This window comes from Euprymna scolopes, chromosome 26 (assembly GCF_053919585.1).
Source record: "Euprymna scolopes isolate OS-2025 chromosome 26, ASM5391958v1, whole genome shotgun sequence".
Taxonomy (NCBI): Eukaryota; Metazoa; Mollusca; class Cephalopoda; order Sepiida; family Sepiolidae; genus Euprymna; species Euprymna scolopes.
The window spans coordinates 4,036,443-4,050,606 of record NC_136507.1 but is presented as its reverse complement, the minus strand read 5'-3'; the positions used below and the strand labels follow the sequence as shown (position 1 = coordinate 4,050,606).

The window sequence follows — 14,164 nt, the reverse complement described above, 5'->3', positions numbered from 1 at the left end:
CGACACCATGATCACTATGCTCGTCAAGTTGTCATTTCTTTAAAGTTTGAACCCCCTTTTTTGAATCCCTTAGCAATTTTAGCTGATTAAGCACCTCTATATAAATTCTGTATTCTATATGCAATCTTTTGAGCTACTCTGCATGCCGTCAAGCGACTATCCGTCTAGGAGGAGATACAATTAAAAAACTGAGACAGACAGACACACACACACACACACACACACACATAGCGATATTTATATATTAGGTTAAAAAATGCAATACTGTAAATGTTCTACAGAAATCATGTTCGAAGTTACAATTATATGCAAAAACGCTTGTCCTCTTCTTTGACCAGTATAATTCTGTAAACAAAAACTGCATGTACAAATCTGCTTTGGTAATCATTTACACCAATTCTTGATGCGTTTTCAATAAATGTGTGCTCTTTTTATTGAATAATTTTTACATTTTTTTTTCCAGCTTGCCAACTTTTAAGTCATCAATACGGGAAGTCGGAGGTATTTTCACTCTGATACTCAAATCAACTACCACTGCCACCAATATATATCATGGGATTTTCTTTATACAGTAGCCATTCAATCATACCACCATTATTAAATGTTTATTGCTTTTGCAGTTTTTTGTTAGCTTCTCTACATTTTTCAAGTGAAACAAATTTTTTCCTCACCATGACTTTCTTCGTTTGAGGTATTCTCATTGGCAGATTAATAAATTCTTTTACTGACTGTCTCTCTCTGTCCTAATGCTACTCTTTTCTCATATTAGACTGTCTAACTCCCATGGTTAAATTATTAGTAGCGAGTGCTAATAGGACATGATTTTGATTCTCTCTTTTAAATAGTTTTTTTTTTTTTCATTTTATATTAAGTTATTATGGAATGTGTTTTCTTTCCCACCCCACCTTTCTGTTTTCTTCTATATTTTTTATTTTTTGACCTACCCCACAAAAACAATAATTACAGCAATTTTTTTTCTTTTACTATTCTTGTTGCTATTTTACATTAATTTCATGGGGGTCTGCATTCACGCCAGACAACCATAAGTAAAATATAATTCACTACCTCAATGTTGGCACCACGAGTTTCTTGAGTTACTCTACTTTTTTGAACAACACCAGGACACTGAAACCCAGTTTCCCTCAAACAACCGTCTTGTGTCACTTCATCTCACCATGGGAGAGAGAGAGATAAATATCGGGATACTGGTTTACTAGTGTGTGTATATATATATATATATATATATATATATATAGAGAGAGAGAGAGAGAATTGAAACTTGTTGAATATAATGTATCTATTTTCAGAACGTTTCATGAAATAAAAAGTTATGAAATTAAATCAATGTCAGACGATTTTCACACTGTTTTAAGTTAATCCTGCATAATGGAAAATACTACTCGCTCTCTCCACTAGGTAACTGATGACTGATCTGTCACAGCACGCCACGTTCAAATCAGTCGTTTTTGTTAGTCTAGAGTGTTTCTTTTTAAACTATCCAGTCACAGTGCATTAACATTTATAAAATGAGAATATCATTTTTACAGCAACACAAGTATTGGAGTCTCTTCTTCTTCTTCTTCTTCTTCTTCTTCTGTCATATCAACTATGTTGTGTTATTTATGTGAAAATAGACAACGATAAAGAAAGTATAATAATAAAGGAACAATGAAGCATTTGATACATTTCTTAAAGTAAAAATTTGTCAAAGATAAACGTAAGAATGTCACATGAAAATGTGATGCATAATTATTACTTTGCATTTGCGTTAATAGTCCTTCAACATCATTGAAATTAGCATAAATTGCCATGGTTATGTGAAGCAAATATGACTTGGATATTATCTAGGATCTGTTCTTAAATGGATGATTGAATATCTGTGAACGGTAGTTGTGACCCATAAATGGTTTGCAATTGTCATGAAAAACATGAATGTAGAACAAAGTGAAACGTGTCCACTCAAGTCCATGTTCAGAAAGAGGACGTTTCTTGTTTGTTTGTTTTTTTTTTTGTTTTTTGATTTTTTTTGTACATGTGAGTTTTCTGGTTGCCAGCACCGCCGTCATTATCATCTAGCTAGCCTGGGGAATGGTATCATAACATGATATCAATATTTGAATTACAACACACACACAAAAAAAAAACTTTATTAAATCTAATTTAAAATTCCGAATAAAATAGAAACGATGCATGCTTAGTATTTTCTAAAATACAACAATATTACACACAGGTTGGATAAATAAAGGATTAAAACGCAATAAAAGAAGATTATCACTGGATTAGAATAAACATACGTAAAAGATTAGACGCAACAAAGAATGGGTCGCCTTTGGTGCTGCTTTTATGTAAGTTTGATAAAATTTCAGAAATGTTTCTTTTTCTTTCTTAATGCAAATATCTCCTTAATCCTTTTTGTTTCCTAAAGAATGGGGAAGTTAATTTTTTTTACCCTTGTTTTTTCAGTTCTTAGATTGTTTATTGAGTTTATCATGAGCCCCGTTAAATGAGAAAACACGGGTAATAAGAAACAAAAAAGGACACTGATCACCATTAACAATATTCGTTTATGAAAAGAAAGTCTTGTGATCTTTTGTGATTGAAATTTTAATGTAAACATCTCATATGCACATGCACCTTCAAACAAAGGGAGATAAATCAGTTAAATCAGAAAGTTGTGGAGATGGAGTGATGAGATGCTGGTTGGCGATGAAGAAAAAGAAACCAACTTTTCGAGTAAAATAACATTTCTACAATTTAAATTTACTTTATTCAACAGTTTATCAACACAGAAAAAGGAACACCAGGATACAAATCTTAATTCAGGTTTGGTTGGTGAGCATGTAAAAATAGGCAGAAGTTTCATCTCATCTAGTAAAGTCGCTGACATCTCTACTGGAACTTTTCATAAGTTGATGCGAAATGGCCTTGGGGGAAAAGTGCGCTTGCATAAAGTGTTCAAATTAGCCAAATATCATTACACAAGTCTGAACATCTGTGTTATTTCACTGAATCACATCACAATCACTATGCAAACGATTACATATCAAAATAGATCTTAACTGTTATAAAGTTATTATTTGGTTTCGAATTATTAAATGTCTACTGCATAAGAATGATGGGCGATAGGAAGGTATGGCAGTGCGGTTGTCATAGTTCCTATTTACTTGCCTCTCCATGAGGGCAGAGTTAGACACAAGATCGGTTTTTGATGTGGGGAAATCCAGGAGCAAAATTGAAAATTGTCTCAGTCATGAAAGATTTCTTTTCCACTGACTGAGGAAAGAAAAGGTGAAGTGTAGTATCAAAACAGATACTACACTTTGTAGTTTTCATCATTTATTTTTAATTACAAATGTTAAACAAAAATAAACAATTAGGGACAAAGTCAACTAAAATATTGGGGAAATCTGTCACTGCACCTTTTTATTAAAAAAAAAAATCGATTTGAATTCGGAACAGTAAGTAGGCTGTCCCCTACTGTTCCCAATTCAAATAGATTTTTTTTTTTTTAATATTTCTATAACATAAAAGGAAGCGATGGTCAACCCTATCGAAAGCTTTGGACTGATCCAAATTGATCAGCGTGGCTTCCGTGTTGTCGTCTTCTAACCTTCTCTCTAGGAGTGTGCGGATCGGGTGCAGATTGTTTTGGATCGATCTCCCTTTCACAGTGTAGTTCTGCTCAGGTTAGACCAGATTGTCTATAAGAGCCTGCAGCCGATTGGCTAGGATCCTGGCCAAAATCTTAAACTCTGTGTGTTCAGCAGCGTTATGGGCCTATAATCATGTAATTCTTTCCCACCATATCTGCCCCTCTTCTTCAGCAATGTGATCACTTCCTTGGTGACTTGACCCGGGATAAATCCCTAATTTAAGCAATGGTTGAACACATCTGTCAGAATCAATATAAACATGGGCAACAATCTCAAATACAGTTCATAGGCCAGACCATCAAACCCCGGCGTTATAGGTGACCTGCTTCATCATGGCCAGGGCCTCGTATTGGGTCACTCTGCATTCGCAACTAGCTGCTCTAGCCACCTCAAGGCAGGGAGAGTCAGCAAAACAGTTACTAAATTCCTGCAGAGCTCTTCCGTAAAACACTCCTCAAAATGTTCTTGAAACTCCTCACAGATCTCTTGAGTTGATGTCAAGGTTTGTCCATCTGGGTGTTTGACACTTGTCCAAGTCGCACCTAGAGGTTTCATGACACTTGTCCGCATTGGAGTTCACGGCTTTTTTGGCTATCTGACCTAGTCTAACCCTAACTATCTGCCCTTCATAGCACTTGCTAGCCTCACACTGAAGGTTCCGCTTCAGTTGCTTTCACTAGTTTTTCTTCTAGGTGCTTCTTCGTCTGGGCCTTAACTAGAATGAGGCGCTGAATGTATCTGATAAAGTCTTAGCCTAAAGACTAACCCACTATCTACTCCCTGTAACAATCCCCACTAAAGCTCTCTGAATAAATAGCACGAGTTGTTCTCAGAAATCTTGTATCTCCATTCAACTTCCAAGTACCCTGCTAGCTTAGATCTATTTGTTAATTTTAGACTGGCCATAACTAGTTTATGGAGTGGAACTCTGGACATGCTGTTGTCGTTGCTGCCTCGGTTGTTGGGCAGGTGTCAGGACAGTGTTGGAAGGGTTTATGAGCTGCCATTTCCTGCCCAACACCTCCATTCCTCCTTCTTTGCTTTTTCTGCAGTTTTCATTTTCCTAGAAGCTGATGGTTGGTGCTGAGATTACGGGAATGGCAGCAGCTTGTTTAGTCTCTCGACCTCAGGTTGTCTTGGGAGTTGGAACCACCTTTAGTGTTGGTTGATTTGCCCGAAAACAACAATTTTTGGGGGCAGCTCTTTGTCATGTGGCCCTGTTTTTGGCAGAACCAGTAGTGCGGATGACGCCCCTCCACCACTACTCTCATGCTGGTACCCTTGAAGGTCAGCACCGCTGGTATCACCAGGAAGCCCTCTTTCTTCAACCTCATGGCCACTCTGTAGCAGTCCAAGTGTAGGCCAGTTTTAGACCATACTGAGGCCACTTGCTCTATCTTGCCAAACTGGCTGAAGAGAGCTCCCATGAGTTCTGCAGGTATCTCGGGTGGTATGTTGAATACCTGCACCCGATTCCTTCTCTTGCCCTGGTATTCAGGCATTAACTCGACTCACCCACACTTGATGTCTTTGAGGGAAAGCCTCTTCACATCCTCCTTGATGGGTAGGAGGATGACCCACACGGTGAAGCTCATCTGGTACACATATAGTGCTGGAATGTTCAGTTTGTGGAGGAGCCTTGCCATGTCTTCTTTTTTACAGCCCCAAGAGGCGGTTTTCCGGCATGTCTGAGGTGACAAGGAAGAGCCGGCTGCCCAGCACTGGCTTTATCTCTTCCCCTTGATGTATTATCTGTACTTGGTGAGGTGCAGGTCTCTGTACTCCTGAGGGGACAGTTGTTTTTCCATGGTCTTTCCCCACGCAGACCCTCTTGTTGGTAATGGCACTGGGTCTTTGGTGGGGTTAGACCGTGACTTTTGGTCTTTAGTGGAGGCCACTCTTTTTGTGGGAGGGTTGCCTTTTTAAGGGGCATCCCCTTTTTCAATGTCCTTCGGGGCTGACTTTCCTTTCGTTTTACTGTGATTGGCTCCACTTTTGGGGGAGCCGTCCTCTTGAGGAGCATTGTCCCCTTTATTGTCCTTGGGGGCAGCTGTTCCTTCTTGGTTTGTGAGGTCCAGGCAGTATGCCCTCTCGTTTTTCTGATTGGCTCCCCTTTTGAAGGAGTCGTCCTCTTGGGGAGCAGTCCTGTCCTTTGGGGTTGCCGCCCCTCAGTTTGGTTGACCGAGCCGTATGCCCCTTGATTTTTAGGGTTGGCTCCTCTTATAGGGCAGCTGCTCTTTTGGGGAGCATCTCCCTTCTCAAAGTCTTTTAAGGGTGCCATCTCTTTGTTTACTTTTTCTGAGCAGTATGGCTAGTCATTTTTCGTTTAGCTCTCTCCTGGGGGCATCCGCCCTTTTGGGGAGCCACTGCCTCATTGGTATTGAGGGTGGTATGCCTCTTCCTCTGGGGGAGCAACTGCTTCAGTGGTGGTCCCCGGGCTGGTATTATCCTCGGTGGTGGCCCTAATAAAAAAAAAAAAATAAACGGTAACTTACCTTCACTCCAAACAAAGCATTGGACATAAGGAGCCACTAATTGAGACCATAAGAAAGATTAACAAGATGTTAGTTTACATTACATTTTAACTTTGCATATCAGTCAGGGAAGCAAGAAGGGAATTCCAAAGTCCAGCTAGTAGAAAGCTTTCTGGCATTTAGGGACATCAACAGTGAAGGGGTGTAAGCAGGTTTGTCAGGGATATGTACGTCAAGGGGGGCAAAAGTTCAATGAGTTCATCAGCACATTCCATTAAAATATTTGTAAAACAGACACAGGGATACAACATTGCGGTGATGGGACAGAGGTTGGAGCCTAGTTGACAAATTGGAATCTATTAGACCCTTTTTTGGACTCTATCCAAGGAGGAGAGACTAGTGGTAGATGCACCATCCCAGATATAGCAACAATACTCCATGCATGGGTGAATGGTGATCTTGTAGAGGTACAGGATATTCTCAGGTGTGAATAGTTTTCTAGCACAATAGGAGTCCACCTTCCTTGCAGCAGCCTTCGCAATGTCCTCATATCTATTATTATGATGATATAATTAGAACAATTAAAATAGGTTTTTCAAATATAACTCATCCCAAAACTGGAGGACTATTTTAGCATTAAAATATATAAACAAACATTGAGTAACTAAGCTTTATTATTATAAAAATATATAATAATCATCATAATAGATATATATAATAATCATCATAATAATAGATATAATAATCATCATAATAATAGATATAATAATCATCATAATAATAGATATATATAATAATCATATTAATAATAGATATGCTAAACCACAAAGTGTAAATGGAAATGATCAAAATTTGACAAATCAACATAGAAAACACATCTCTCCATTCAACATGTTTAAAATAAACCATAATCAAAAAATGTTTTTTAGTCAATAATTTAACATCATTTGTACACACGCAAGTAAAACCTGTACCCAGGAAAAGAAAGAAACTAATTATCTGACCTCAATATAAGAATTTTTACTCGATTTTGTTTTCTTTTACTTATCTGTAGGTATTAATTGTAGTTTTCTGTAAGTATCAAAATTTAAAATAATAATGAACATGCAAGCATTTGTATTTTTCATAACTATGAAAGATCATTCTCACAACAATGTAGAAGAAAGGATATTGTTTTATAAGTCTTTCTGTACACAAACACTGTAAGGGAGGTACTATTTTATAGGAATATGATTATTCTTTCTCTTTCCTGGATAGGTTTCAATCTTGCACTATGGTGGAATTTAATTTCATAATGAAATTAATGTAAGGGAGGTTCTTTATCTATAATTTAAAGAACTGGGATGCCACCCCCAGAAATAAATTGTTTGGAAAAGACTGGAAAACCTCTTCACGTAAAAAAAATTATTTGCAAACAATCATTGAATTAGAAAACAACAAAAGCAAAGTTGATTTATGAAATGTGCTTTTATTAAACAATATGTAAATTGATTAATCACACGACATTGATCATATACATGTGATCAATAATATATTAGAAAACTGTTCTTCTATTGTGAATTTGGCATTTGACATTTTCGATGGCTTAACTTTATAAAACTGCAAAACATCATGAAAATGAAATCGAATAAATATGTTGTAAATAAATATTAATATATAAATAAATATTAATATATACTTATATATTAATATATACTTATATATTAATATTTATTCGATTTCATTTTCATTATGTTTTGCAGTTTTATAATTCCCCTTTCTGCTCAGTTTGAATAAAAATATTTACCAAGAAAAAGTAAAATCATTCTTCATCCAAGATATAAAAATGAGAACAATATTTCAGAAGGATTCTATTCCTGCTTATGTTGTTTGATTTATCACTAAGGCTTGTTTTATTTGTTCCTCAGGCTTATACGCAAAAACAAAAACGCATTTAATAAAAAAAAATACCAGCAAAAAAAACTACCAAAAAGTAAAAAATTATTTTAGTGAGAAACAAAAGCCCAAATTTCAAACTATTGTGTTTTAACTAAATCCACATTCAGTTAAAAGTTAACAAAAAAAAAAAAAGAAAGTTATTTGCTTCGATGATTACTAGTTGTATCCTAGAATCTTGTTATAAAGCTTTCTTATGAATCAAATATTACTGCCTTTTACTGTCTATGGATGTCTGGTGCAAAAATCTCTACAACAATATTATTACGAATATTCTAATACAAAATTGATATCAAAAACATCGACTTAAAATGTTGTTTAATCATGGTTAAATGCAAAAATAAAATATAGACTAAAATAGTTCATAAAATTGTAGCACCTCAATTTTTTCACATTTTGTCTTGAAAAAAATTTTTTTTAATAATTTTATTTTGTTTTATATTTTCAGATGTAACTATGGACTTTACTAAGCAACTTCTCGGCATCAAAGAAATTCCTTAATGAAAAAATATTACAAAGCATATCTTGGAACTTGCATGAGAAATTCAGAGAAAAAAAAAACGAATATGGATTTTGAAAAATCCACCCTTTATGATCCAGCTTGTATAATCTCCAAGAGAAAAAAATGAAGGAAAAACGATGTTTTTTTTTTTTTGTTTTTTTTTTTTTCAACTATACAAAACAAAAAATAAATAGATGCATAAAAACTGGATGTTAGGGAAAAAATACTGCCGTCAACTTCTGGATAACTGAAAGAAATGAAAATGAATTTGGACAATCAACAAATCAAAAATATTCCTAGGTTTTAAAACTGATTTTTTTTTTAAATATTTACAATACACCCATTTTCATGTCTCAGAAAATGGCTTCTACAATCAAATCAAAGACAAGAAAGGATTCCTTGCAATCCATTTTTCATTTTGTGATGGGGGAAACTATTCTTGCATATTTGTTATTTTTTCTTGTGTTCTTTGCATTGAGTACAACGGCACGTCAATTGCCTGAAGTTAATGACAACACAATTGGCAAGCTACACAAACTAACATTCAAGCGTCACCCATCACCTTTAATGTATGGTGAGCCTGGCAAACGGTTGAAGCTCACATGTCGAGTGAGAGGTCATGGAGACCTTGCAGTGACTTGGTATAAAGACAATGAGAAGATTGTCTCTGTGAAGTCAAATAATTCTTCTAGGATTCGCGTGATGCGAAACGCTTTGATTTTTCATTTGTATGAAGAGGATGATGCGGGAAATTATTCATGTGCAGCCGAAACAAAGAGAGGTCAAAGGGCAAGGGTAGATTTTACTTTGTTGACACAAGATGACTTCAGTTCTTCATTAAAACAAGGTGATAATCCATCAGAAGCGACAGAGAAACGACCACAATGGATGCGGAAGTACAGAGAAAATGTCTACTATCCAGCGGGAACACTTGTCAAACTGCGTTGCCATTCTGAAGGTAATCCACCTCCGCATGTTATTTGGAAGAAAGATGGAAAGAAAAAAGCTGAAGGGTCTACATTGGTGATTCGAAAACTGCTCTCCCGACACAAAGGGGAGTATGTGTGCATCGCAGAGAATCGTGTCGGAAAGATAAGTCACAAATATAATTTAAATGTGATCGAAGTAAATTCCATGTCGCCACCAAAGATCGAAGGTTTAAAAAATCAGACTGTTCAAGAAGGTGCGACAGCTGTGTTCAAATGCAGTGTAGACAATCACAAGGCGCCTTTTATTGAATGGTCAAGATCAAAATGGCCAAATACAACGGAACAGCAGGGAGGAGAAACAGATGAAAGTGAATCGACAGAAAAAATATCTGTTGCAAAAAAATTAACAAATGACAAATACAGACTTTATTTAGTGATAAAAAATGTTAGCATGGAAGATACGGGCATTTACACTTGCAAAGCTGTCAATATATATGGTAAATCACACAAAAGTGCGTGGTTATCTTTGAAAAGTGAGCATGAAATCTTTGACAAAAGTAGACTGGCAGATGACCTCATGGGATTGACATCAGGGTCAACATGGAAATTCTCTTCAAAAAACTTCTTGAACAACAAGTCCATGCAAAAACTCATTTTCCCTCTACTTTATCTTTCTTTTTTATTTTTATCTGTGACCTAATTGTTTTTAAGAGTGGAGATTCAAAGGTGGGGTCGAATTAAAAGAAAAAAAAAGAAATACTAAATTGTATATGTATAATATATATTTATATTTAAGGTGACTCAACAGTGAAATTTCACACAAAAAAAAATCTTATTTCGTTTGGTTTCACATAAGCGAAATTTCAAAATAAATCTGGCAGAATTGTAAATAAATGTTTAGAAATTTTAGAGGACGTTTTTTTATATTTAATGGTTTTTGTTTTCTTTTAAAATAAAGGAAAAATAAATTTTATATTTATTATAAAATTTGTTTTTCCTTTATTTTATTTTATTTTTTTTGTGTAAATTTTCATTTCGACTTATTTCAAGTGGTTATTTAAAAAAATTGGATTAATTTTTACAATTTGATTTTCTGTGTTAATAGTGAAAAACATGAGCTTTTCATTACTAACACCAAAAATAAGCTAAAATAAAATACTAACACAGAAAATAAAAATGGTCATTTCATGTGACTATGAAAGGCTGAAGGTACGATTGCTGTTAAAATAAAATTTACTGACAAGCAAAAGAATGTAGCACATAAGAAATGGTAATGATAAAAATGAATTCCTTTAAGCAAGATAAGAAAACAGTTATAGAAAGAAATTATATACATACTTGTCTGGTTTTCTATGTTTATGTTTGAAAATGTGAGGCCAGCTTTTTGGTGAAGAAACATTAGAATTTTCAGCTATTTTAAAGAATCTCTATTTTATCAAATACTATGAATACAGGTATTTGATACACTTGTCAGAACATTTCATCAAAATAGTTTTTCCTTTAGTTTTTATATTTTGTGGAATAAAGTTTATTACTAATGCACGAACATTTTGGGTTCCTCAAAATACGGTAAGTTTGAAAAGTGGTCACTCTTGATAGCTAAACTTCAAGATTATTTGAATTTTTGTCTTCTAAAAATAAGTCCTGCAAAACCTGAAACTGCGCACCAATCTGCAGCGATCCTTTAGCAATCAAAACCAAATTTTGTTGCCGTTTAAGAAAACTAATGATTTCCATCACTTTTTTTTTTTTTTTTTCAAAAGAGATTCCTTTTCAAAGCAATAAAGTTGGTTTGACATTATCAAATATCTATTTAATATGTTGATGTATTTTAAAGAAAATCAAGTTCATTTGTTTAAGTTGATCAAAGTCAATTTCTCTTTTGAGACCAAACTTCCTGTTGGCCATGTATGAAATAAATTTTTAAATAGAATTTTCTTTTACTTTCTGTGAGGACAACATAATTCTGTGCATGGTGGATATGAAAGCCTATAAAAGTCAAAAATAAATTTGACATCTTTTTGGAATGCAAAGAAAAAGTCATATCTTGGCTAATAATTGATGTTTTCTCAAATTTCAAAGTGTATCTCTTAGAGGATTTTTTGCTGAATTAAGCAAAGAATTAAGCAAATAAAAAGCTTTCACTACATTCTCCACTGAACTTGAGCAAACGGCCTTGACTGATGTTCAAAAGATTTGTAGAATCAAAAGAAAATAAGGCTCATTCTAACATTTAAAAACAGCTTTATTGATTATCTTCGTTCGTAGGTTTAGTCATGGAAAGTGTTCCTGTGTGGAGACGTAGATTAAAGATTAAACAGGCTTGATGAAGTTATGGTGTATTATTTGTCTCCTTAAAGTTAGTTGTAGAAATGTGCATCACGAAAAACGTATTGTGCTTATTGCATTGAAGTCTGAGTGCGAAGGTAGCCATGTTGGCTTGTTTGTTTATGCATTTCATGTCTTGGTCGAACCCCAAGCCCGAAGGCCAGGTGAGTTCTGTTGAGTCTCAAGAGATAAGTTGTTGTAGTAGTAAGGGGGCGATAATGTGGGTTAAAATTATGAAAAATGATTGTCGAAATTAGTAACATATCCAAGAATTATGAAATGTGAGTTAATTGATTGGGTCGTTTGTAAGAAAATAATCAGCCCAGTTATTATTTTAGTAAGTGGGGGCGATACAGTTTTAACAAAAGGGCTAGAATAATATGATGGTGTCTTCATTCATGCTGAACAGACTGCCCACAGAATGCCCAGCAACAATATATTACATAAATTTCTGCTTGGCCTTCGGGTAGAACGACTAACCCGCTTGCAAGGGCGCCTCGATTTACTATTGTGGAACGATGGTAAGCATTATGTTTGCAGAGAGGTGTGTGTCCAGAGGCCGAGCGAGGGAGGCCTGGGTCAGCCCAGTCTCTTGTGTCATAGAAATGCCGAGAGATTGGCCTTCCTGGGTCGTTCGCTTGAAGAAGACGCTCCTTGAGTCCCTGTGGTTGAGAACTCGTTTCCCAATCTCAAACCCAACCCCTCGGTAGAAGGTCGTCGTAGACCGAGGGGGGAGTCTAAGTTCTTCTCCGAATGCCGGACCGCTCTTTGAGCTTTGCCGGGGACCAGTGTCCTCGATCAGCCAAGAAAGAAACTATATCGGGAGCTAGTGGAGGGGACCGCGAAGGATCCACTTTGTAGGCGGATGGGATGGTTGATGGAGGTTGTCCGTTCTCATTGGAGTTGGGCGCCGGGACGGGAGATTCTGAACAACTCGGAATTTTCCCTCACCTGGCGACTGGTCCGTAACGCGCTGCCCCTTCTCGACGAACTCTGCCGGTATAAAGAAAATACGAGCGGCTTCTGTCCGCGCTGTGACGAACGCGAGCCCGAAACGATCGGGCACGCGTTTTTTAGTTGCAGCCGGATCTCGACGAAGGTTTTTTTGTGTACAACATGGAGCCGCCGTTCCCCAGGGAGGAAAGAATGGTTGTCCTGGCGATCCTGGCAGTAGCGCTCATGGTGATTTGGATCACGCGCCTCAAGTTGGTCCGCGAAGGAACATCTGTTCCGGATCGGGATCTGATCGTTTACTTTAAACATCTGCTTAAAGTAAAGATCAGATGCGATTGGAGGAGGTTGCCTAGAGTGGAATTTGACAAGAGGTGGGTGCACAGCACTAGTTTGTGCATCCGTCGAGGAGCCAAGTTTCAATACGTGTTCCCTCCTTAAGCATGGCACGGGCGGTGCTGGGGCCTTCGGAACCCATCCCGCTTAGGTTCTAGCTAAGAAAAACTTAAGAAGACTTTTGACTGGTGGTATAAATGAGATCCTGTTCCTGATTTTATTTTTTGGTACTAGAGAACCTCTGAGTCTGCCCATCCCCTTTGTGCCACATCCTTGCTTTTTCAACATCCCCGGTCACTCCCCTACTCAGAGGTCACCTTCCAACCCCCCTCCACCCGTTGCTTTGTTTTCTCCCACTGCCATTAAGATATTTTCCCCAATCCCCATTAGGGATCGCCCTGCTTGTTTTTCGGTTCCCCGGAAAACAGTGGGGGGTCTAGTCACCTAGATTAGTACAGGGGGGTCTCACTAAACAAACTCAGTAGGATTTATTTTTTGTTTTTGATATGAACACTTTTAATTAGTTTTCCCCTCTCCAGGAGCAATCCTTTTCTTAATTCAAAAAATTTTTTATTTACCAATGAAATTGAACTTTATTTTTTCACACATGCACACACACACACACACACACACACACACACACACACACACAAAATTAATATATTTAAAAAAAAAAAAAAATGCATACACAAACACACAGACAACTGTTTATAAATTGTAAATATGGTTTTGATTCTTAAACGCTGGGGATTTATTAGTTAGTTTAAGATCCATAGCGTGAATGAGGTATTTTGGTAAATGTTGCCAGTCAAGTGTAAGACTCCAAAGTCTACATTTATTACTTTTTAATCACTTTAGTCACAAAGACCTTGAACCCTTCCCCTCCCCAATTTCTTGTAGGGCCTTGTGCCTAATTTTGTTGTTTGAAAATCTTTTGTTTTTTTTACTTAATTGTATTTACAAAATTTTAAAAGCAATAAAATATATAAACAAGATCAAAGTGTAGTATCTGTTCTTCAGATGCTGCATTTCAATTTCTTGTTCTGTCAGTCGTGA

At 36.3% G+C, this 14,164-nt stretch overlaps 1 protein-coding gene across 2 annotated transcripts in view; it reads left to right on the top strand.

Annotated features, from left to right (window-relative positions):
• The window catches only part of LOC145247897 (fibroblast growth factor receptor 3-like), a 288,850-nt gene extending 278,435 nt beyond the window's left edge, over nucleotides 1-10,415 (top strand). For both annotated transcript variants that reach the window (XM_080109518.1, XM_080109519.1), the window contains exon 2: nucleotides 8,511-10,415. In XM_080109518.1, the coding sequence (XP_079965644.1) occupies nucleotides 8,913-10,193 (1,281 nt within the window). In that variant the 5' untranslated portion in view covers nucleotides 8,511-8,912 and the 3' untranslated portion in view covers nucleotides 10,194-10,415. The remainder of the gene's footprint in view (nucleotides 1-8,510) is intronic.
• The last annotated feature ends 3,749 nt before the right edge of the window (nucleotides 10,416-14,164 follow it).